General features: G+C 50.5%; 1 protein-coding gene across 7 annotated transcripts in view; it reads right to left on the bottom strand.

Annotated features, from left to right (window-relative positions):
- The window catches only part of SEC22C (SEC22 homolog C, vesicle trafficking protein), a 155,591-nt gene that overhangs the window by 636 nt on the left and 129,183 nt on the right, over nt 1-25,772 (bottom strand). For all 7 annotated transcript variants that reach the window (XM_063924371.1, XM_063924368.1, XM_063924374.1 and 4 more), the window contains 5 exons: nt 24,031-24,194; nt 21,613-21,768; nt 19,267-19,385; nt 14,461-14,526; nt 1-1,799 (listed from right to left, as the gene is read on the bottom strand). The exon at nt 1-1,799 is cut by the window's left edge and continues 636 nt beyond it. In XM_063924371.1, coding sequence (XP_063780441.1) covers nt 1,599-1,799; nt 14,461-14,526; nt 19,267-19,385; nt 21,613-21,768; nt 24,031-24,194 — 706 coding nt within the window. In that variant the 3' untranslated portion in view covers nt 1-1,598. The remainder of the gene's footprint in view (nt 1,800-14,460; nt 14,527-19,266; nt 19,386-21,612; nt 21,769-24,030; nt 24,195-25,772) is intronic.

Genomic DNA, 25,772 nt, shown 5'->3' with positions numbered 1-25,772 from the left:
CATGTGCAGTACAGAAAACATCGGGTATGTACGTAAACCATCAATTTGCGTATATCTCGGAATCAGATCCATAATACGGAATAGAGCTGAGGTGTGCACATCTGTATTATACACACATTTCACTCCTTAGCTGAATCCTCGGCCAGTCCTCGATATTGTGCAGTCCCCATGTGTGGACCCCCATCTACTCTCCCCAGCATCTCTATTCCCGCAAAGTCGCTGCTCATCTTCCTGCACCTACTCCTGCAGTCAGTGTATAATGGTATGAAAGTGCCACATCCGCTGGACTGTAGACAGCTAGCCCTGGCCCTGGCAATGATGAGGGTGTGGCCTAATCATGGAGGTGTGGCCATGCCTACTTTTAAAAAATAAACGTGCAAACTACCTTTAATTTGGCACTAACTGGCACATCAGGGTCAGATCCAGCGGGAGGGGGCAGCACGAGCAGTAGACAAGCACAGAGCAGTGTGTGCTTTGTGGGGAAAGAGACTGCTGCCAGCTGACAGGTAAGAGGGGGGCCACCCTAGCCCCTCCAAAAAGCCCAGGCCATTAGTACCCACTCCCCCACCCTCCCTCCCTGCCATTGGCTCTGACTGCTGGCGTATTCAGCAGTGCAAGTGTTCCTGGGGGAAGCAAGGTGCTTGTGCCACTAGGCCCGCCTCTGAAAGTTTGTGACCACACCTCTGCTGTGATGTAGAGAGGAGGCCACGCCCCATCCCTACTTCAAAAACATATCTACCTCTAGCTGCAACCTTGGTCACCCTTCTTATATTGCACCCTGTGACTCCACAGAAGTTGACCACTACCATAGCTTTTTCATATAAGGTGCATTAAACAATGTAATTAGACTACGGATGAACAAGATGAATCGGTTTTTCCATTTATAATCACAGTACACCGGATGGGTGTAGTATGGTATGCCGGCGCATGGGTTCCCGGCGACCAGCATACAACATGACAATAACACACCAAAAACTAATCTAGGCCTGCACCGTTTCACATGACGTAAGTCGCTGCAATGCTGTGGAACACAGGGGGATATGTATCAAACCTTTGAGAGAGAGAGAAAGTGGAGAAGCTGCCCAAAGCACCTATCAGATTTTAACTGTTATTGTGTAGATTGTGCTCGATAAATGATAGCTACAATCTGATTGGTGCTATTTGCAACTTCTCCGCTTTAGCTCTCTCCAAGGTTTGATCCACCTCCTCTTTACAGTTTAGGCCTCTGTGGGTACTGATGGCATTACATGGATCTAACAAGCTGCAGGAAAGCTGGCAATTATCCTAATTACAGGTGTAAACAGACCCTGTTTCTTCCTAATACTGTGACGCAGGAAAACACTGCGTTTAACTTCAGACCTGAGTCCTAAATCATATATGCACCCAAGGCAGCTGCCTCCTCTGCCTGCCGTTGCTCCGGTCACCCACGTGATGCTTGTAAGCAGCACATATGCTACCACACACAGTTGCTCTAACCTGCATAACACTTACACAAGTGGCTGAGCGGAAGTTTGAATCAATCCACAGGAAGTTTTTTTGTATTGTGATGTATGGAGATAAAAATAATGAATGTCAATGAGCCGCAGTGAGTCCAGTCCTCACACCCCACAGTCATCGTGTCTGTCCAGTGGCTTTCTAGCCAGAATCTGCTGCGCCGAGAGGAAAGCTACAGAGACATGGAAAAGAATCTGCCACAGGTTGCGCAGTCCGTACAGGTACGTGTTACACAGGCAGATCAGTAAGAACAGGCCGGAGGCTTTCAGGGTCCGTGCTGGGCAGTAGAAAAGATACAGGTGACACTGAAACAGACAAGATCAGGTGTAAGAGATGAATCCACACACACACACAAACTACTAAAACTGTTGCGATGACAAATCTATTAACTCCTGAAGCTGAATCGAGAGATGACAGTGTAACCAAACTGTAATTATTTTGGGAGTAGCTAGCTGCCAGCAGGGCAGTGTGTGCATAGAAGCATTCTCAACTTAAAAAGTGTTATATGCTTAATTGTGCCCAGTACAAAGGGAAGTATATGATAAACCATAGAGACTGTTATTTCTCTGTACAATCTATGGGACTGCTGCGCCTCATCTTACCATTCAGGGCCGGACTGGCCATCTGGAAATGATGGGTCGGTCCGGCCTAAAAGTCAGCCGCATGGCACACCGAGACAAGGGTTGGCCAAGCAGCTCCGCCTCCCAATGCTCTGCTCAGCCGCTCAGTATATGGAGACATGAGGGCGTGTCATGATACCCGCCCCTGTGAGCCATGACCACACCCCCTTGCTGTGGAATGCCAGCGCTGTTGCAGAGCCTCAGTTTGTCCCTGTCACTCTCTGTCAACTCTAATAACACTTTATACACTCGGCCCACTAGGTCACATCCCATGTTCTTGTATTTTGATAGGATTATCTCACAGAAACAAGACTGACCGGATCCCTCAGAGAAGCATTAGGGTTTAGGAGACAAATGGGATCTGCTTTAGATTTTGCCATGTCTAGAGATCCCAATACCTAGAAAACATGTCAAACTCCGGTAATATATCACTAATTGATATTAAATAAATAAAATTAAGTAATGACAACATCAATTTACAAAAAATGGGGGTAAAGGTGTTTTTAAACCAAATCAGTGGATTTATGGAGAGAAGCCACTTACATCTTAAATTACAAATTTGGGTGGAGTTCACTATGTGTCCCTACATTACGTGCACTTACCCCCTCTCCCACATTATACAGCGAGAAGCAATATGACAGGGAGATAGTGGGTGACTAGTGAGCCAGGGGTGAAAGGGAGATAATGGGTGACTGGTAAGGCAGGGGTGACAGGAAGATGGTAGGTGACTGGTGAGGCAGGGGTGACCAGAGAGATGTGGGTGACTGGTGTGGCAGGGGTGACAGGGAGATAGTAGGTGACTAGTGAGGCAGGGGTGACAGAGATAGTACGTGACTGGTGAGGCAGGGGTGACAGGGAGACAGTGGGTGACTGGTGAGGCAGGGAGATAGTGGGTGACTGGTAAGGCAGGGGTGACAGGGAGATTGTGGGCGACTGCTGAGGCAGGGGTGACAGGGAGATGGTGGGTGACTGCTGAGGCAGGGGTGACAAGGAGATAGTGGGTGTCTAGTGAGCCAGGGGTGACAGGGAGATAGTGGGTGACTAGCGAGCCAGGGAGATAGTGGGTGACTAGCGAGCCAGGGGTGACAGGGAGATAGTGGGTGACTGAGCTAAGTGTGACAAGGTGACAGTGGGTGACTGAGGCAGGGATGACAGAGAGATAGTGGTTGACTGAGGCAGGGGTGACAGGGAGACAGTGGGTGGCTGAGGCAGGGGTGACAGGGAGATAGTGGGTGGCTGAGGCAGGGGTGACAGGGAGATAGTGGGTGGCTGGTGAGGCAGGGGTGAAAGGGAGATAGTGGGTGGCTGAGGCAGGTGTGACAGGGAAAGTAAGAATTTACTCACCGGTAATTCTATTTCTCGTAGTCCGTAGTGGATGCTGGGACTCCGTAAGGACCATGGGGAATAGCGGCTCCGCAGGAGACTGGGCACAACTAAAAGAAAGCTTTAGACAAACTGGTGTGCACTGGCTCCTCCCACTATGACCCTCCTCCAGACTTCAGTTAGGATACTGTGCCCGGAAGAGCTGACACAATAAGGAAGGATTTTGAATCCCGGGTAAGACTCATACCAGCCACACCAATCACACCGTATAACTCGTGATACAATACCCAGTTAACAGTATGATAACAACTGAGCCTCTCAACAGATGGCTCAACAATAACCCTTTAGTTAAACAATAACTATATGCAAGTATTGCAGACAATCCGCACTTGGGATGGGCGCCCAGCATCCACTACGGACTACGAGAAATAGAATTACGGGTGAGTAAATTCTTATTTTCTCTGACGTCCTAAGTGGATGCTGGGACTCCGTAAGGACCATGGGGATTATACCAAAGCTCCCAAACGGGCGGGAGAGTGCGGATGACTCTGCAGCACCGAATGGGCAAACTCTAGGTCCTCCTCAGCCAGGGTGTCAAACTTGTAGAATTTAGCAAATGTGTTTGACCTTGACCAAGTAGCTGCTCGGCAAAGTTGTAGAGCCGAGACCCCTCGGGCAGCCGCCCAAGAAGAGCCCACCTTCCTCGTGGAATGGGCTTTCACTGATTTAGGATGCGGCAGTCCAGCCGCAGAATGTGCAAGCTGAATCGTACTACAGATCCAGCGAGCAATAGTCTGCTTTGAAGCAGGTGCACCCAACTTGTTGGGCGCATACAGGATAAACAGCGAGTCAGTCTTTCTGACTAAAGCTGTCCTGGAAACATACATTTTCAGGGCCCTGACTACGTCCAACAACTTGGAAGCCTCCAAGTCTTTAGTAGCCGCAGGCACCACGATAGGTTGGTTCAGATGAAAGGCTGATACCACCTTAGGGAGAAATTGGGGACGAGTCCTCAATTCTGCCCTATCCATATGGAAAATCAGATAAGGACTTTTACATGACAAAGCCGCCAATTCTGATACACGCCTGGCCGAAGCCAAGGCCAACAACATGACCACTTTCCACGTGAGATACTTCAATTCCACGGTTTTAAGTGGCTCAAACCAATGTGACTTTAGGAAATCCAACACCACGTTGAGATCCCAAGGTGCCACTGGAGGCACAAAAGGTGGCTGAATATGCAGCACTCCCTTAACAAAAGTTTGAACTTCAGGTAGTAAAGCCAGTTCTCTCTGGAAGAAAATCGATAGAGCCGAAATCTGGACCTTAATGGAACCCAATTTTAGGCCCATAGTCACCCCTGACTGTAGGAAGTGCAGGAAACGGCCCAGCTGAAATTCCTCCGTTGGGGCCTTCCTGGCCACACACCACGCAACATATTTTCGCCATATGCGGTGATAATGGTTTGCGGTTACTTCTTTCCTAGCTTTAATCAGCGTAGGAATGACTTCCTCCGGAATGCCCTTTTCCTTCAGGATCCGGTGTTCAACCGCCATGCCGTCAAACGCAGCCGCGGTAAGTCTTGGAACAGACAGGGCCCCTGCTGCAGCAGGTCCTGTCTGAGCGGCAGAGGCCATGGGTCCTCCGACATAATTTCTTGAAGTTCCGGGTACCAAGCTCTCCTTGGCCAATCCGGAACAATGAGTATAGTTCTTACTCCTCTTCTCCTTATTATCCTCAGTACCTTTGGTATGAGAGGAAGAGGAGGGAACACATAAACCGACCGGTACACCCACGGTGTCACTAGAGCGTCCACAGCTATCGCCTGCGGGTCTCTTGACCTGGCGCAATATTTTTCTAGCTTTTTGTTTAGGCGGGACGCCATCATGTCCACCTGTGGCCTTTCCCAACGGTTTACAATCAGTTGGAAGACTTCTGGATGAAGTCCCCACTCTCCCGGGTGGAGGTCGTGCCTGCTGAGGAAGTCTGCTTCCCAGTTGTCCACTACCGGAATGAACACTGCTGACAGTGCTAACATGTGATTTTCCGCCCATCTGAGAATCCTTGTGGCTTCTGCCATCGCCGTCCTGCTTCTCGTGCCGCCCTGACGGTTTACATGGGCGACCGCCGTGATGTTGTCTGACTGGATCAGTACCGGCTGGTTTTGAAGGAGGGGTTTTGCCTGACTTAGGGCATTGTAAATGGCCATCAGCTCCAGAATATTTATGTGCAGGGAAGTCTCCTGACTTGACCATAGTCCTTGGAAGTTTCTTCCCTGTGTGACTGCCCCCCAGCCTCGAAGGCTGGCATCCGTAGTCACCAGGACCCAGTCCTGTATGCCGAATCTGCGGCCCTCTTGAAGATGAGCACTCTGCAGCCACCACAGCAGAGACACCCTGGTCCTTGGAGACAGGGTTATCAGCCGATGCATCTGAAGATGCGATCCGGACCACTTGTCCAACAGGTCCCACTGAAAGGTTCTTGCATGGAACCTGCCGAATGGAATTGCTTCGTAGGAAGCTACCATCTTTCCCAGGATCCGCGTGCAGTGATGCACCGACACCTGTTTTGGTTTTAGGAGGCCTCTGACTAGAGATGACAGCTCCTTGGCCTTCTCCTCCGGGAGAAACACTTTTTTCTGTTCTGTGTCCAGAACCATCCCCAGGAACAGTAGACGTGTCGTAGGGACCAGCTGTGACTTTGGAATATTTAGAATCCAGCCGTGCTGTTGTAGCACCTCCCGAGATAGTGCTACCCCGACCAACAACTGCTCCCTGGACCTCGCCTTTATCAGGAGATTGTCCAAGTACGGGATAATTAAAACTCCCTTCTTTCGAAGGAGTATCATCATTTCGGCCATTACCTTGGTAAAGACCCTCGGAGCCGTGGATAGACCGAACGGCAACGTCTGGAATTGGTAATGACAATCCTGTACCACAAATCTGAGGTACTCCTGGTGAGGATGGTAAATGGGGACATGCAGGTAAGCATCCTTGATGTCCAGTGATACCATGTAATCCCCCTCGTCCAGGCTTGCAATAACCGCCCTGAGCGATTCCATCTTGAACTTGAATTTTTTTATATATGTGTTCAAGGATTTAAAATTTAAAATGGGTCTCACCGAACCGTCCGGTTTCGGTACCACAAACATTGTGGAATAGTAACCCCGTCCTTGTTGAAGTAGGGGCACCTTGACTATCACCTGCTGGGAATACAGCTTGTGAATTGCCTCTAACACTGCCTCCCTGCCTGAGGGAGTTGTTGGCAAGGCAGATTTGAGGAAACGGCGGGGGGGAGACGTCTCGAATTCCAGCTTGTACCCCTGAGATACTACTTGAAAGATCCAGGGATCCACCCGTGAGCGAGCCCACTGATCGCTGAAATTTTTGAGACGGGCCCCCACCGTACCTGGCTCCGCCTGTGGAGCCCCAGCGTCATGCTGTGGACTTAGAGGAAGCGGGGGAGGACTTTTGCTCCTGGGAACTGGCTGTATGCTGCAGCTTTTTCCCTCTACCTCTGCCTCTGGGCAGAAAGGACGCGCCTTTAACCCGCTTGCCCTTATTGGGCCGAAAGGACTGTACCTGATAATACGGTGATTTCTTTGGCTGTGAGGGAACATGGGGTAAAAATGTAGACTTCCCAGCTGTTGCTGTGGAAACAAGGTCCGAGAGACCATCCCTGAACAACTCCTCACCCTTATAAGGCAAAACTTCCATGTGCCTTTTAGAATCTGCATCTCCTGTCCACTGCCGAGTCCATAACCCTCTCCTGGCAGAAATGGACATTGCACTTATTTTAGATGCCAGCCGGCAAATATCCCTCTGTGCATCCCTCATGTATAAGAGTGCGTCTTTAATATGCTCTACGGTTAGCAATATAGTGTCCCTGTCTAGGGTATCAATATTTTCCGACAGGGAATCTGACCACGCAGCTGCAGCACTGCACATCCATGCTGAAGCAATAGCTGGTCTCAGTATAACACCTGTGTGTGTATATATAGACTTCAGGATAGCCTCCTGCTTTCTATCAGCAGATTCCTTCAGGGCGGCCGTATCCGGAGACGGTAGTGCCACCTTCTTTGACAAGCGTGTGAGCGCTTTATCCACCCTAGGGGATGTTTCCCAACGTGACCTATCCTCTGGCGGGAAAGGGTACGCCATTAGTAACCTCTTAGAAATTACCAGTTTCTTATCGGGGGAAGCCCACGCTTCTTCACACACTTCATTTAATTCCTCAGATGGAGGAAAAACAACTGGTAGTTTTTTCTCTCCAAACATAATACCCTTTTTTGTGGTACCCGGGGTAACATCAGAAATATGCAACACATTTTTCATTGCCTCAATCATATAACGTGTGGCCCTATTGGAAGATACATTAGTCTCATCGTCGTGGACACTGGAGTCAGTATCCGTGTCGACATCTGTGTCTGCCATCTGAGGTAGCGGGCGTTTTAGAGCCCCTGATGGCTTTTGAGACGCCTGGGCAGGCACAGGCTGAGAAGCCGGCTGTACCATATTTGGTATGTCGTCAAACCTTTTATGCAAGGAGTCGACACTGTCGCGTAATTCCTTCCACAGAACCATCCACTCAGGTGTCGACCCCGCAGGGGGTGACATCACATTTATCGGCATCTGCTCTGCCTCCACATAAGCCTCCTCATCAAACATGTCGACACAGCCGTACCGACACACCGCATACACACAGGGAATGCTCTGACAGAGGACAGGACCCCACAAAGCCCTTTGGGGAGACAGAGAGAGAGTATGCCAGCACACACCAGAGCGCTATATAACACAGGGATCCCACTATAAATGAGTGTTTTTTCCCTTATAGCTGCTTATATTATATATATATATATATATATATATATACTGCGCCTAAATTTAGTGCCCCCCCTCTCTTTTTTACCCTTATGTAGCTTGACACTGCAGGGGAGAGCCAGGGAGCGTCCTTCCAGCGGAGCTGTGAGGGAAAAATGGCGCCAGTGTGCTGAGGGAGATGGCCCCGCCCCTTTTCCGGCGGACTTCTCCCGCTTTTTCTGGAATTCTGGCAGGGGTATTTTTACACCTATATAGCCTTCCTGACTATATATGGTGTAGATTTTCCAGCCAAGGTGTATTATATTGCCCTCAGGGCGCCCCCCCCCAGCGCCCTGCACCCATCAGTGACCGGAGTGTGAGGTGTGCATGAGGAGCAATGGCGCACAGCTGCAGTGCTGTGCGCTACCTTGTTGAAGACAGAAGTCTTCTGCCGCCGATTTTCCGGAACACTTCTTGCTTCTGGCTCTGTAAGGGGGCCGGCGGCGCGGCTCCGGGATCGAACGATCGAGGTCGGGTCCTGTGTTCGATCCCTCTGGAGCTAATGGTGTCCAGTAGCCTAAGAAGCCCAAACTACCACCAGTTAGGTAGGTTCGCTTCTTCTCCCCTTAGTCCCTCGCTGCAGTGAGTCTGTTGCCAGCAGATCTCACTGTAAAATAAAAAACCTAAAATATACTTTCTTTCTAGGAGCTCAGGAGAGCCCCTAGTGTGCATCCAGCTCAGCCGGGCACAAGATTCTAACTGAAGTCTGGAGGAGGGTCATAGTGGGAGGAGCCAGTGCACACCAGTTAGTCTAAAGCTTTCTTTTAGTTGTGCCCAGTCTCCTGCGGAGCCGCTATTCCCCATGGTCCTTACGGAGTCCCAGCATCCACTTAGGACGTCAGAGAAATAGTGGTTGACTGAGGCAGGGGTGACAGGGATATAGTAGGTGCCTGGTGAGGCAGGTGTGACAGGGTGATAGTGGTTGACTGAGGCAGGGGTGACAAGGAGATAGTGGGTGACTGGTGAGGCAGAGGTGACAGGGAGATAGTGGAATACTGGTGAGGCAGGGGTGACAGGGTGTTAGTAGGTGACTAGTGAGGCAGGGGTGACAGGGAGATAGTGGGTGGCTGAGGCAGGGGTGACAGGGAGATGATAGGTGGCTGAGGCAGGGGTGACAGGGAGATAGTGGGTGGTTGAGGCAGGGATGACAGGGAGATAGTGGGTGACTGCTGAGGCAGGGGTGACAAGGAGATAGTGGGTGACTGAGGTGACAGGGAGATAGTGGATGACTGAGGCACGGGTGACAGGGAGATAGTGGGTGACTGGTGAGGCAAGAGGTGACAGGAAGATAGCAGGTGACTGAGGAAGGGGTGACAGGGAGATGGTGGGTGACTGCTGAGGCAGGGGTGACAAGGTGATAGTGGGTGTCTAGTGCGCCAGGGAGATAGTGGGTGACTAGCGAGCCAGGGGTGACAGGGAGATAGTGGGTGACTGAGGCAGGGGTGACAGGGAGATAGTGGGTGACTGAGGCAGGGGTGACAGGGAGATAGTGGGTGACTGGTGAGGCACGGGTGACAGGGAGATAGTGGGTGACTGGTGAGGCAGGGGTTACAGGGAGATAGTGGGTGACTAGTGAGCAGGGGTGACAGTGAGACAGTCGGTGACTGAGGCAGGGGTGACAGGGAGATAGTGGGTGACGGAGGCAGGGGTGACTGGGAGATAGTGGGTGATTGAGGCAGGGGTGACATGGAGACAGTTGGTGACTGAGGCAGGAGTGACAGGGAGATAGTGGGTGACTGGTGTGGCAGGGGTGACAGGGAGATAGTGGGTTACTGGTGAGGCAGGGGTGACAGGGTGTTAGTAGGTGACTAGTGAGGCAGTGGTGACAGGAAGATAGTGGGTGGCTGAGGCAGGGATGACAGGGAGATAGTGGGTGATTGCTGAGGCAGGGGTGACAGGGAGATAGTGGGTGACTGGTGAAACACGGAGATAATGGGTGACTGATGTGGCAGGGGTGACAGGGAGATAGTGGGTGACTGGGGAGGCATAGGTGACAGGTAGATAGTGGGTGACTGAGCTAGGGGTGACAGGGAGACAGTGGGTGACTGAGGCAGGGGTGACAGGGAAATAGTGAGTGACTGAGGCAGGGGTGACAGGGAGATAGTTAGTGACTGAGCTAGGGGTGACAGGGAGATAGTTAGTGACTGAGCTAGGGGTGACAGGGAGATGTGGGTGAATGGTGAGGCAGGGGTAACAGGGAGATAGTGGGTGACTGAGGCAGGGGTGACAGGGGGATAGTGGTTGACTGAGGCACGGGTGACAGGGAGATAGTGGGTGACTGAGGCAGGGGTGACAGGGAGATGTGGGTGACTGGTGAGGCAGGGGTGACAGGGAAATAGTGGGTGAATGAGGCAGGGGTGACAGGAAGATAGTGGTTGACTGGGGCAGGGGTGACAGGGAGATAGTGGGTGGCTGAGGCAGGGGTGACAGGGAGATAGAGGGTGACTGGTGAGGGAGGGGTGACAGGGAGATAGTGGTTGACGGAGGCTGGGGTGACAGGGAGATAGTGGTTGACTGAGGCAGGGGTGACAGGGAGATAGTGGGTGACTGGTGAGGCAGGGGTGACAGGGAGATAGTGGGTGACTGGTGTGGCAAAGGTGACGGAGATAGTGGATGACTGGTGTGGCGGGGTGACAGGGAGATAGTGGTTTACTGAGGCAGGGGTGACGGAGATGTAGGTGACTGGTGTGGCAGGGGTGACAGGTAGATAGTGGGTGACTGGTGAGGCAGGGGTGACAGAGAGACAGTGGGTGACTGGTGAGGCAGGAATGAGAGGGAGATAGTGGGTGACTAGTGAGACAGGGAGATAGTGGGTGACTGGTGTGGCAGGGAGATAGTGGGTGACCGGGGAGGCATGGGTGAAAGGTAGATAGTGGGTGACTGAGCTAAGTGTGACAGGGTGATAGTGGGTGACTGAGGCAGGGGTGACAGGGAGATAGTGGGTGACTGAGGCAGGGGTGACTAGCGAGCCAGTGGTGACAGGGAGATAGTGGGTGACTGGTGAGGCAGGGTTGAAAGGGAGATAGTGGGTGACTGGTGTGGCAGGGGTGACAGGGAGATAGTGGGTGACTGAAGCAAGGGTGACAGGGAGATAGTGGTTGACTGAGGCAGGGGTGACAGGGAGATAGTGGGTGGCTGGACAGGGGTGACAGGGAGATAGTGGGTGGCTGAGGCAGGGGTGACAGGAAGATAGTGGTTGACTGGGGCAGGGGTGACAGGGAGATAGTGGGTGGCTGAGGCAGGGGTGACAGGGAGATAGAGGGTGACTGGTGAGGGAGGGGTGACAGGGAGATAGTGGTTGACGGAGGCTGGGGTGACAGGGAGATAGTGGTTGACTGAGGCAGGGGTGACAGGGAGATAGTGGGTGACTGGTGAGGCAGGGGTGACAGGGAGATAGTGGGTGACTGGTGTGGCAAAGGTGACGGAGATAGTGGATGACTGGTGTGGCGGGGTGACAGGGAGATAGTGGTTTACTGAGGCAGGGGTGACGGAGATGTAGGTGACTGGTGTGGCAGGGGTGACAGGTAGATAGTGGGTGACTGGTGAGGCAGGGGTGACAGAGAGACAGTGGGTGACTGGTGAGGCAGGAATGAGAGGGAGATAGTGGGTGACTAGTGAGACAGGGAGATAGTGGGTGACTGGTGTGGCAGGGAGATAGTGGGTGACCGGGGAGGCATGGGTGAAAGGTAGATAGTGGGTGACTGAGCTAAGTGTGACAGGGTGATAGTGGGTGACTGAGGCAGGGGTGACAGGGAGATAGTGGGTGACTGAGGCAGGGGTGACAGGGATATAGAGGTTGAATGAGGCAGGGGTGACAGGGAGATAGAGGTTGAATGAGGCAGGGGTGACAGGGAGATAGTGAGTGGCTGAGGCAGGGGTGACACGGAGATAGTCGGTTGCTGAGGCAGGGGTGACAGGGAGATAGTGAGTGACTGAGCTAGGGGTGACAGGGAGACAGTGGGTGACTAGCGAGCCAGAGGTGACAGGGAGATAGTGGGTGACCGGTGAGGCAGGGGTGAAAGGGAGACAGTGGGTGACTGAGGTAGTTGTGACAGGGAGATGTGGGTGACTGGTGAGGCAGGGGTGACAGGGAGGTAGTGGTTGACTGAGGCAGGGGTGACAGGGAGATAGTAGGTGACTGGTGTGGCAGGGGTGACAGGTAGATAGTGGGTGACTGGTGAGGCAGGGGTGACAGAGAGATAGTGGTTGACTGGTGAGACAGGGATGAGAGGGAGACAGTGGGTGACTGGTGAGACAGGGATATAGTGGGTGATTGGTGTGGCAGGGAGATAGTGGGTGACTAGGGAGGTGTGGTTGACAGGGAGATAGTGGGTGACTGGTGTGGCAGGGGTAACAGGGAGATAGTGGTTGACTGAGGCAGGGGTGACAGGGAGACAGTGGGTGACTGAGGCAGGGAGATAGTGGTGACTAGTGAGGCAGGGGTGACAGGGAGATGGTGGGTGGCTGAGGCAGGGGTGACTAGCGAGCCAGTGGTGACAGGGAGATAGTGGGTGACTGGTGAGGCAGGGTTGAAAGGGAGACAGTGGGTGACTGGTGTGGCAGGGGTGACAGGGAGATAGTGGGTGACTGGAGCAAGGGTGACAGGGAGATAGTGGTTGACTGAGGCAGGGGTGACAGGGAGATAGTGGGTGGCTGGACAGGGGTGACAGGGAGATAGTGGGTGGCTGAGGCAGGCGTGACAGGGAGATAGTGGGTGACTGAGCTAGGGGTGACAGGGAGACAGTGGGTGACTAGCGAGCCAGTGGTGACAGGGAGATAGTGGGTGACTGGTGAGGCAGGGTTGAAAGGGAGATAGTGGGTGACTGGTGTGGCAGGGGTAACAGGGAGATAGTGGTTGACTGAGGCAGGGGTGACAGGGAGACAGTGGATGACTGAGGCAGGGAGATAGTGGTGACTGGTGTGTCAGGGGTGACAGGAGATAGTGGGTGACTAGTGAGGCAGGGGTGACAGGGAGATGGTGGGTGGCTGAGGCAGGGGTGACAGGGAGATAGTGGGTGACTGAGCTAGGGGTGACAGGGAGACAGTGGGTGACTAGCGAGCCAGTGGTGACAGAGAGATAGTGGGTGACTGGTGAGGCAGGGTTGAAAGGGAGATAGTGGGTGACTGGTGTGGCAGGGGTGACAGGGAGATAGTGGTTGACTGAGGCAGGGGTGACAGGGAGACAGTGGATAACTGAGGCAGGGGTGACAGGGAGACAGTGGGTGACAGGGAGATAGTGGTGACTGGTGTGCAGGGGTGACAGGGAGATGTGCGTGACTGGTGTGGCAGGGGTGCCAGGGAGATAGTGGGTGACTGGTGTGGCAGGGAGATAGTGGGTGACTGGTGTTGAAGGGAGATAGTGGGTGACTGGTGTGGCAGGGGTGACAGGGAGATAGTGGTTGACTGAGGCAGGGGTGACAGGGAGACAGTGGATAACTGAGGCAGGGGTGACAGGGAGACAGTGGGTGACAGGGAGATAGTGGTGACTGGTGTGCAGGGCTGACAGGGAGATAGTGGGTGACTGGTGAGGCAGGGGTGACAGGGAGATGTGGGTGACTGGTGAGGCAGGGGTGACAGGGAGACAGTGGGTGAGAGGGAGATAGTGGTGACTGGTGTGCAGGGGTGACAGGGAGCTAGTGGGTGACTGGTGAGGCAGGGGTGACAGGGAGATGTGGGTGACTGGTGTGGCAGGGGTGACAGGAGATAGTGGGTGACTAGTGAGGCAGGGGTGACAGGGAGATGTGGGTGACTGGTGTGGCAGGGGTGACAGGGAGATAGTGGGTGACTGGTGAGGCAGGGGTGACAGGGAGATAGTGGGTGACTGGTGTTGCAGGGAGATAGTGGGTGACTGGGGTGGCATGGGTGACAGGTAGATAGTGGATGACTGGTGAGTGTGCTTGCAGAAAGAGACCCTCTCCCAGTGCTTTTCCTCCCCGACAACCCTGCTCACCTTGCCCCACGGTCGTGACTCTCACTGCAGGCAGTGCGGCAGGGGTGCGAGCACATCCCGGAATGTGGCAACGGGCAGCTAGCAGTCGGGATGGAGACAGCAGCGGCAGCGACCTCCACGTGTGGAGCCCTACGCGGCTGTGTAGCTAACAGAACGGTTGGACTGGCCCTGATTTTTACTTCCCTTGGTGTTAGGTGTCCTATGAATGACTGACCTGTAATATGTTTGCAGTGAAGGCCGTGAAAAAAGCCAAAACTCTTCCTGCATTTTCATATCCATCCTGTAATCAGAAGAAAGAAAAGCAGCCCGTGAGTTCCTTACACAGTACTCACTCACTGAAGGTATATATATCCATTTACAGATCAGATGCAGCCATTGGGTGGTCATAGTAATACTAATTATCATACGGTCAATCAATTCCCCACAAACTACCGTATTTTTCGGACCATAAGACGCACCTAGTTTTTAGAGTAAGAAAACTGGAAAAAAAAGAGCCAGCATACACAGACAGACAGACAGACACACACACACACACACACACACACACACACACACACACACACACACACACACACACACATCAGAGCCAGCATACACATACACAGACACACACACACACACACACACACACACACACACATCAGAGCCAGCATACACATACACAGACACACACACACACACACACACACACACACACACATCAGAGCCAGCATACACATACACAGACACACACACACACACACATATATTGTAGACAGTACCAGTGGTTCCCCGCGTCCAGGCTCTCAGCTAACGCTTGCCCCGGGTGCACTCCTGAGGACCAAGGAGGTGTGGGGTAGATGCCGGGCTCTGCTGCTGGGCTCTGAGATGCGCCGCGCTCTGCTGATGACGGCGCAGCAGGAGCAGCAGCATCCAGGACCCGCCGGTTCCCCCATGTCCAGGCACTCAGCTAACGCTGCCTGCAGGGAAACTCCTGAGGAGGGAGGAGGTGTGGGGGAGCGGGGGGGAGTCACATGATGCTGGGCTCTGCTGCTGGGCTCTGAGATGCGCCGCGCTCTGCTGATGACGGCGCAGCAGCAGCAGCAGCATCCAGGACCCGCCGCTACCCGCGAACTCCATCTGCATCTGCTCTTATTCGCTCCATAAGACGCACATACTTTTTCCCCCACATTTTTGGGGAGAAAAAGTGCGTCTTATGGTCCGAAAAATACGGTAATAGCATCAGAGACAATTTGTGCCTGTCATAGCACTTGTTCATGCCTCATACCTCCCAAATGTCTCAATTTAATAAGCTCTAAAAGGTTCTGTCAGGATGAATGAATTCCATTGAAAGAATTACTAAGAGTTAAACAGGAGGAAAACAGTCAAAATGAAATCTACTGTAAGACTACTTTAAAGCATTGCCATTTCCATAATGGAATCTACTGAGGAGAAAAGGGATCTACAGTAGGAGTCACTATTTCATGTTACATAGGGGTCTATGAGGCATTGGAGAAGCTGCCCATGGCAACCAATCAGCATTGAAGTAACATTTCTAATTTGCATACGTTACAGTTGTACGGAGCAGCTGATTGGTTGCAATGGCTCAGAAATGGTCAGTTTTTTTTATGATTGAATTAGGTGAAGACCATGTATTTAAACTCATCCAAACCGATTTTATTTAAAATATATATATATATATATATATTTTTTTTTTTTATATTTTTCAAACATCGGAACATCTGCTGGCACCATTGGATCATCATGACCATCGGAAACATTGCGACCATTGCGGCTATCAATTTAAAAGCTGGGACAACCACTAGGGGGGGGGGGTGGAGGGGGCTTGGGGGTTTAATTTACACATTCGCTGCGGCTGCTTTTGTCTCCAGCTGCTGGGTGGGGGGTCCTGCCGTGCTGACCGATCAGCAGTGATTGGCAGCACAGCAAATAACACTGGGGGGATGGTGCAGGGAGGCAGAGGGACCTTCCGGTCCCCCTGAGAACTGCAGCAGCGGGAAGTTTCTCTTCCTACGCTGTCTATCTGATTGGCTGCATCCTGTGCGACCAGGTCAGATAAAGCACTTCCTGGTGTGGTCGCATCTGATGCGACAATGTCAGGCAAGTGGTTAAAGGCAGGTAAGCAATGTAACAAGCAATGAGGAAGGCTAGTCAGGTGCTTGGCTGCACTGGGAGTGGAATTAGCAGCAGAAAGAAAGAAGTAATAATGTCACTGTATAGGTCATTGGTACGGCCTCATCTAGAATACTGTGTTCAGCTCTGGAGGCCATATCTTCCGAAGGATATAAATACATTACAGACGGAACTAAGCAGGACAACTAAAATGGTGCATGGCCTACATCACACAACTTACCCAGAAAGACTAAGAAATCTCAATTTGTATAGTTTGGAGCAGAGAAGGGAAAGGGGGGACATGATAGACTTTCAGATATATCAAGGGGTTTAACTAGATACAGGACAGGTAAAGGAAGAGACGTATTAGACATGTACTGAAACTGGAGGGAGGGAGGGAGGATCAGAGGAAATCTGAGGAAAAATGACTTCACAGAAAGGGTAGTGGACAAGTGGATTAGCTTCCCATCAGTGGTGGTAGAAGCTAAGACAATAGAGTAAATCAGACTTGCTTGGGATAGACTTAAGGATATTCTTAAAAAGAACTAAGGATCAAATAGGGTTTGAGGGAATCCTAAGGATAAAAAAGGGGCAGACTAGATAGGCCAAGTGTTTCTTATCTGCCATCAAATTCTATGTAATAATGGTGCAGATTTATTAAGCCTGGTGAAGTGATAAAGTGGAAGGCGATAAATGACCAGCCAATCAGCTCCTAACTTCCATGTCACAGGCTGGGTTTGAAAAATGTCAGTTAGGATCTGATTGGCTGGTGTTTTATCACCTTTCACTTTATCACTTCACCAGGCTTACTAAATCTGCCTCAATGTATCCAAAATATACAAGTTTGAGAGGCCTTCTGTGTGGCAGCCACCCAGCCGACAGTGTTTCATGCACCAGAGCTATATGTTGTCTATTTACATATATTGTGATTGACCTTATATCAACTCTAATAACTTAACCTAATGCTGCCCATACACCTAAAGCAGAGGTTCCCAAACTGTGTGCCGTGGTTCCCTGGGGTGCTTCGGGACACTTGCAGGGGTGCCCTGGGTTGGTGGTACAGGAGCAATTGAAATTATTCATGGTCAATATAATAGGCAAAACCAGTGCTGGTGGCTGCCAGTCATAAAATATGTGGCCAAACAGAAGCAAATCTTGTCCCTCACCACACAACTGACCCTAAGGATGACATATAAACGCGATCTACTTAATGTAACATTTCTTTCTAAATTTCCCAATAAGAAATTTTTGGCCTAGGGGTGCCGTGAAAAATATTCTGATATTCTATATTCTAAGGTGCCGTGATCCCAAAAAGTTTGGAAACCACTGACCTAAAGAGTTACTGTCAGATCTGGACGGTTGGAATGAAAACCTGGTAACGGATGAGCGCAGCTGACGGTTACCTCCCCTTGCAACCCGCACCCTCTCAATTCAGATGGTCGGCATGCCGACCAACAGGGACTATTCCCACTCGTGGGTGTCCCTAGCCCCCCCCCCCCGTCCGCCATTCCGCTGCCGGGATGCCGATTGCCGGTCACGCAATACACACCCATCACATCGTACACCTTTGCTTTGTTACCATTATATCCTAGGTAATTTGCCCATCAGATGCTCCTGGAACCTTTCAGCACATGCTGCCAGTCAGGGTATTACAGTCTATGTATACATCAACATCTGCAGAAGTTCTGTGCAACAGATACGTCAGCAAGTAGCACACGTTGCAATATTGCCGCTTGGCCTGAGAGCCAAGTGAGAGACGGTGGGTTTCAAAATTGGGCGAGATCCACTCAAGATAAGCTACTGTTTTTTTCTGCTGTCTCTCTGGCCTCTTAGTGCGGACGGCTAAAAGCGCATGATCAAACATGTCCGACAGTGACCCTACTGATTCCTGCAGCAGGGTTTCCCAAAATCAGCCCTCAAGGCATTCAAACATCAGGTTTTATGGATTAGAAAGGACAGTTAACTCCTTTGATGTACAGATGGAGCCCTCCTCATCTATCCCTTTACTAGGATTAATTGAGCCAGGGCAGTCGGACTTAATCCCCTGCTGTAATGACTTAATCCCCTGCTGTATTGTTCTCTCTGTATTGTATTGCAGCTGAGAACAATAGATGAAAGTCTTATGCTAATAAGCCATGGTGCACCTAGGCGCAGCAGAGAAGGCTAGATGAGCCAGGCTCCATCTGTATCATACTGCATCGTTAACGGCTTAGTATTTGTACTACAGTACAGTACGCTGTTTATTTCTTTTGTTCAATAGCAACGAAATTTTAAAAAATTGCAATATTCTGAGAACACGCCTGAAGTGTAAGAACAAAGGGTTCCGGCAACATGCTGTATATCAGCACTCTGCAAATGACAATAACGGAAGTTACGCCAAGGAACCACCAAAGAAAGCAAATTTTAATTATAAACCGTACCAGTGGCTGAGACTAATAAATATGTGGCTCCCTCTAGTGATCAAACACTAGTACTGTTGGTGGTTCTTGTGTCACTTTACAAGGGAATGTTCCTCACTACAAACTCTGCAAGAAGATTTCCATCACTCTTTTATGGTGTAACGCCGACCAGTGGCCGTACACAGAGATTTCTTATAATCCTAGAAAATGCATCCCATCTGACCATACTAATTATCCCTGCAATGTCAGTAGTGATTCACCCGCTTGGCACATGGCCGATCAGCTGGATATTTTCTCATTTGGGCCGTACACCTGTGGATAAAGGAGCGCTGGTACTATTTTTGGCCGTCATATGCGCCCAGCATCATTTATATATCCCTACGGCCCGCATCAGCCCACTGACTGAACAGCATGACAGTGTGCATACATGGCAATACCACTCTACAAGTCATCAATGACTGCGTCCTAGAAGAAGTGAGAATGTGTCAGTGTAGGACTGGGAAAGTTACCTGGAAGGAGTACTCGGCCAGGTGGACTCCTCGGATGAGGCTCAGAGAGCTGCACATGATGTTGAGCGTCAGTGACAGGATGCCCAGCGCGCTCACAGGGGCCATTCTGCAACTCGGTGCTGTGGACAAGGAAAAGATCCTCATAAACGTGGTCTCCAATACAGACAATGCTACAGTATAAGCAGAAGTCACCTGACTGCCTCACAGGACACCAGGGCCGGATTAAGGCTTGTGAGGGCCCCATGGCAACTAAGTTGTTGAGGCCGCCTCCAATAAAAAGACCCCTCACCCTGCCCCCTGCCTAATATGGCCACAGTGCAGCTTCCTCCCCCCAGTACCACCTGGGTACTACTTACCTCCTGTGGCAGCACGCTTCGGGCTCTGTTCTCAGTTCCCCTCATCAGCAGCACGGACATGATGTGTCACATGCCACTGCTGAGGAGTCTCCGGGGCCGCTCTGCGCTGTATGCAGTTTGGGCGTGCACAACACACAGCAGCGGCAGCCCCTGTTCCTAACAATTGCAGGGTCAGACTGACCGTGTGTGTGGGGTCCCCTGTGTGTGGAAGCCCCGGGGCCACCCCCATTAATCCGGCCCTGCAGGGGTGAGATTTATTATCCATTGGCCTAAACTATAATGTGAGAAGAGGCACTGCTCACTCCTGGTCCAGTGGGCTATGTATGCAGGTGGGGCATTTCATAAGAGCAATTCAGCATTCACCATGTCGACAATAATGAAACGTTAACATGATTAGAATGTCTACAAAATGCCCCGGTGATAACTTACCCAGAACGGCGGGTCCTGTGGCTACAGGGTGTCTTCTGGGTCTGGCATTGACGCCAGGATGACTTCTGAAGGATCATGCACAACTTCTGGCGGTATTACTAATCCTAAACCCTAGCCCTCCCCCTAGATCCGAACCCTAATCCCCCCCATCCCATAGCATAATACCTACCTCTCCACTGCCACTCTGTGCCGAAAGCCGACATTTCATGTGTCGGCATTGTGACTATATTAACAGTCTGCAGGTATGGGCACGTTCAATGGTGACATTCAACAATGTCAACATCATAACTGTATGAATACATAACTGTATGAATACATCACATTGCTCCAGGCACGGGGCACTCTGGCTTTAAAAAATCTCAGAGCAGGAGAATAGACCTGGAGGCGAGAGGCACTTCAGTACCCCCTTCCTGAATCGGGGGATCACAGAATGGGAGGCAAAGAGTTTCTTTGCTAGTGACCCATAAATATACTGGCGCCCTGGAGGATTGGAGCCAGAACTATATGTATCAAACCGTGGAGAGAGCTAAAGTACCAAACAATTAGCGTCATACTATAATTTTTGAAACACAGCTTGTGTACGTCATCTCTCTCCACAATTTGATATATCTCCCCCTTAGGAAGAAAAACTTCAGTGTATTGGTGCATCAGTAAACCAGCCTTCTGTTCCTCAATATAAAGTATAGATGTCGGTGATTAATAATGTGGTTTAAACTAAGCTCTAATATCAAATTAATAAAGAAGAATCAAACAATCAACATTTTAATGTAAAAAAATTCCCGAGTCAAAGGATGAATCCTTGTTAAAGTGATACTTGCCTATACCAAATTTCAGACAGTTCTTCCAGATACCCGGGATCTTCTCTAATGCAGTGGGCGAAACCTTGATGGTGGCGGTTTAATGACCCCAACATACCACGACACAAATGACAGCATTGTGCAGCAGTGGGCGGGGACATGACTATATGAATTGCGCACTTACCCCTTGCTCCAACAAGTAGGTAAGTATGGATAAATGACTTTACCAAGTCTGCATGATGGTGCTAGAAAGTCTGCTTGCAGAGATCACCATTTACTGCAGATAGCACTGTTTTCTTTCTCTTTCCCATAATCCCTTTATCTCTTCCCAGAGCTCAACTGTCATTCACACTGACCAGTAAGAATCCTCAGACAGTATACTAAATTTGGGGTGAGTGGGGGGTAGTTTTGTAGCAATGGACATATATCACATAACTGTGGGTGGGGTCTCGTTACTGGGGGCGTGGCCAGGTCTGGAATAGACCAAAGATACAGGGCACAGGCAAGACAATAATCAATGTGACATCAGGTCAACACAATATAACCATTAACGTAAACCTGTCACACACACACACGGAAGGCGGTCATTATCCAGTGAGTCTACCAATACACAGGGGTCTTATAATGAGGACATTACGCATAATGTCCCATTTTCTAGTTAATCTACAGGATGAATAATGCATCTGCCAATGAAAATGTGGGTATGTGATGAATCCCCTTTACTAAATAATACGGAGGGCACTAAGGGGGCTCCACCACTTTACCTGAGTGCACATGTGCGGGTGTGTGCCCATTTGCGATGCCATTTAATTCTGCCACCTCTTCCAGCTTCACAAAGACGGGAGGGGGGCTGGGGTCCAGGCGAATCGGGGGGCTGTCGACAAAGTTGAAGTTGTGCTTCACGCGCTGAATAACACTATCTGGATCAGAGAGACGAAAGATGTATTTTAGCAAGAAAGCATTAGACTGTGTGTTACTATATTCCAACATCAGTGGATTATGGAGGCAAATATAAGTGTCATTCAAATCCTGCGTGCTGCTGGAATATGGGGCCAATAGCACAAGCAGCTAGAATTGGTCCAGGGGTCACTAGTATTACCACAAAAGAAAGACGAACACACATAATGCATCTTCTTCACATTATAAAATAAATATTTCCACAGGTTGAGTCTCCCATATCCGTTATTCTAAATAACACAATATTCTGGAAGCCAAGATTTTTCACACACCTAAGATGGCGCCTGGGTCCAAGAATCGTGGATCCGTGAAGGCATGTTCAGTGCTTGGTACAGCCTGTGGTAGAGCCATCTAGCAGCCCACAAAGGCAGAGCACGCAGTGGAGGTGTCAGGCAAGCATTGCCAGAGCCAGGAGCCACAACAGCCACCAGGGCCGAAATCCAAGATGGTGCCCGCACCGAGTGGACAGCACTGCAGCCGGCGGAGACAAGCGGGCCAAGGACTTCTGGAGCGTGGCAAAATAAGAGCAGATCACCGGTGCCAGGATCTGGGCAGGTAACTCAGTTAGCCTCCTACACCATCCATTCTGATCTCAAGCATTGCACATATGGAAGACTCAACCTGTATTAAAGGAATCCTCTACTTAATGATACTTGTTTATACTTTTGATCATCATCATCCTTCCGAACCCAGATCCGGCTTGTATAAACAAACCTGTAGGGTGCAGGATGAGCAAATTACTTATACAGATGCGCTGCCTCAGATCCAATCAATGAAATATATGAGGAAAGGTGTGAAAGAGTTGACACCTATTGTTCATGTACCTGATTCAGGAATGAGAGCAGAGAGGGAGAAGTCTTTTATGACCCACTGACCAAGGCCTGCGTAAGGGTTCCAGATCCCTAGGCTAATGGCTAGAGAAGTAGCGCCCCCTGTAATGCTGCTACACACAGAGCACAGTGTGCATGCAGGCTGAGGAAAATGGCATTTGCCACTGTACACATGTAGGTATACAGCGGTCATGTCTGATCTAGACCTAATGATGATTGTTGATTTTAGAGGAGTTTAAACTTTGGCTTCTGGGAAATACAAGGAAGACACTGCAGATAATTACATGCAAATCTCCATGCTGCCCACATGGCGCTGTAGCACAGTGTATAGCAAGTCCTTAGCAGCAAGCTGCATGGTCACATCGGAGCAGCCATCTGGAAGTTACTTAAAGAACTTCCTTCAACATCGCCTACAATGAACAAGCTTCTTTAAGTAAGCTCTGAAGCCGCCACCAAAATAGGGCCTAATTCAGACCTGATCGCTAGGCTGCGTTTTTCGTACAGCCTGCGATCAGGTCTGAACTGCGCATGCGTATGCTCCGCAATGCGCAGGCGCGTCGGTCTGCAGCGATGGAGAGCGCCGGGCAGCGACGGATGGTGTGAGAAAAGCGATCGCACGGGCGATTGCAAGGTGACTGACAGGAAGAGGCCGTTAGTGGGTGGCAACTGACCATTTTTAAGGAGTGCCCGGAGAAACGCAGGATGGACCAGGCGTTTGGAGGGAGGGTTTCTGACGTCAGCTCCGGCCCCGATCATCGCACTGGAAGAGTTAGTCCTGGGCTGTGCAGAGACTGTATAAACTTCTGTTTGTGCAACTCTCCTGCACATGCGATCGCACTCCTGCACAGCGATTTCCCCTCCCCCTGTACGCGCCAACTACCTGATCGCAGGGATGCAAAAAACGCACCCTAGGATCGGGTCTGAATTAGGCCCATAGAACGTATCAAGCCTTTATTTTATTCCCCGGCTCACAACTATATGGGGCCCCATCAGGTCCTGGTGCAATAGGCTGCAGCATAATTATTGAGAAAACTCTGCTTGGACCTTGGAACTGACCCAGGGTTAAATACAAGATTCATGTTATCTGGCCTGTTAAAACATCACAGACCCTGTCCCTGGGTATAAACCACACAGTGCATTCCTACAGAGCAAGCGTGCATAGCAGTCAGTCATACAGTCTCTGCCCTGTCAGAGAAGCTCCTCCCCCTAACATGGCAGCCTGCGGCAGAAGAGTTCCTAAGAGCATTGTAGACATATTTAGTTAAGAAAGAGCATTTCATTTACTTCACGTGTATAATTCAGCTCAGCAATACTGGCTTTACTTGCTCTCTATGGCTTCCACTGTATGAGTGTCTGTACGAATGATGGGTGTGCAGGAGTGGATGAGGAGCTTACCAAACTCCAGGAAGGCATAGGGCCGGGATGCCAGGGCTATAGCGGTGCTGTTGTAGGATGAGGAGAACTCCCAGATCAGCTCTTCCAGGAAGCAGAAAGCTGCCGCTGAGGGATAACTGCTGGCGCAGACGGTGAGAGAGGAAATGTCACCTGACGAGCAGAAGCTGAGGAGGAAGAAAAAGGAATTACGTTTTATTTATATATATTTTTATACATTATAATACAAAACTTCAAAATCTCCTTACACACAGAACATGCAATGCAGTGTCGGCCATTGGAGCACAGAGACTCTAGGGGGAGGTTTACCAAAAGCTTCTAAAAATGAAAAGTGGATGTGTTGCCGATAGCAGCCAATCAGATTTTAGCTATCAGTTCTCTACTGCATTCTAGGAAATGATATAGAATTTGTTTTAGAAGCTTTATTAAATCTATTCCGTGGTCAGTTAATGACTTCAGGTGACCAGACACCACTGCTCACTGTGTACACTGTGATTGGCTCCTCTTTCGCCTGCTCTGGTCTCTGCCTTGTGTCCATATTACAACACTCATCAAGGTCTCAGCATCTGTTCTCTCCCCAACATCACATGTACAGTAGTAGGACTTTACACCGATCATTATAACCTTCTAAGTAGGGCAGTCTTACCAGCAGTGTAGGCCCCTGGGCACAGCAATGCACTGGGCCCCATACCCATCCTCTAGCGGTAGGGGTGGGGGAGTGCTATCAGTGGCAGCTTTGATGTCCCGCGGGCAGTAGGGGGTGTTCTATCTTCCGCTCAGCATGTAGGACCTGGAGCAGTCATTTCTGCTAATTACTCCTCTACTGCACAGATGGGGCAGGAGGGAGAACACTAAACTGTAGAAGGGGGCATTGGGCTGAATGAAGGGGCCCCAGTACATGACTTCCAGGGTAGTAGGGGGTGTTTAATACGTAGGGGAGGGGTAGATAGTGCAGTGGGCTTAATATTCAGCATTTTCTGGTGGGAGGACTGCTTGCTTGACTGCAGATATCTCAAGTTCCTGAAAATATATTTCTTAGCTTTGAATGGGATAAAAAAACTAGAGAGTCTCACCTTTCAGAAGGTTCTGGGGACTTGGGGATCAGAATTCAAGAGCCAGAGCAATTCACCAACGAAAATCTAAAACTGCATATTAGGTGTGTGGAGCTAGAGCAGGGACCAGCTGCTTGAAGGCTGATATCTCTGGTTCTGGGCACAGTAGAGATCAGCTGCCAGTGTCCACCAAAAGCGGAGAGTCACAGCTTTTGGACTATACCCTCAGAAAACCTCAGACAGAACCCGAGAAATCTAGCTGGGATGAGCAATTATCAGGCTTGGATGGGGACCACTGCTTTGAAGACAGAATTCCCCAGGGCCGATTTTCAAAAATCTGGTACCCCTGGAAAGAGGGGACCCTCAGCTATCAGCCTAGGGCCCTTATACTCCTGGGGCCCTTGGGCAAGTGCCCATTGAGCCCATACGAAAAGATGCCCTGCTTCTAAGTGCTATTGGCCCATTCCCCCATCCCCCCTCTCTATTGTCTCAAGGCAAACCTCAGCTGAGTATGAGTGTACCTTGCTACGGTGCAGATTGCGGCATATATTTTAGATCGCATGTTTATGCAGCTGCTGTTAGTCCCCTCTCCCTTCATTACTTTTCCAGTTAGTGTTGGGCCCAGTTGGACCCTCCAACCACTGGTTATGCAGCTGCTCACCAACAGCATTCTCTGGCCAGATCTGTATGCAG

This window comes from Pseudophryne corroboree, chromosome 5 (genome assembly GCF_028390025.1).
Source record: "Pseudophryne corroboree isolate aPseCor3 chromosome 5, aPseCor3.hap2, whole genome shotgun sequence".
NCBI lineage: Eukaryota > Metazoa > Chordata > Amphibia > Anura > Myobatrachidae > Pseudophryne > Pseudophryne corroboree.
This window is presented reverse-complemented; position numbering and strand designations above follow the sequence as displayed.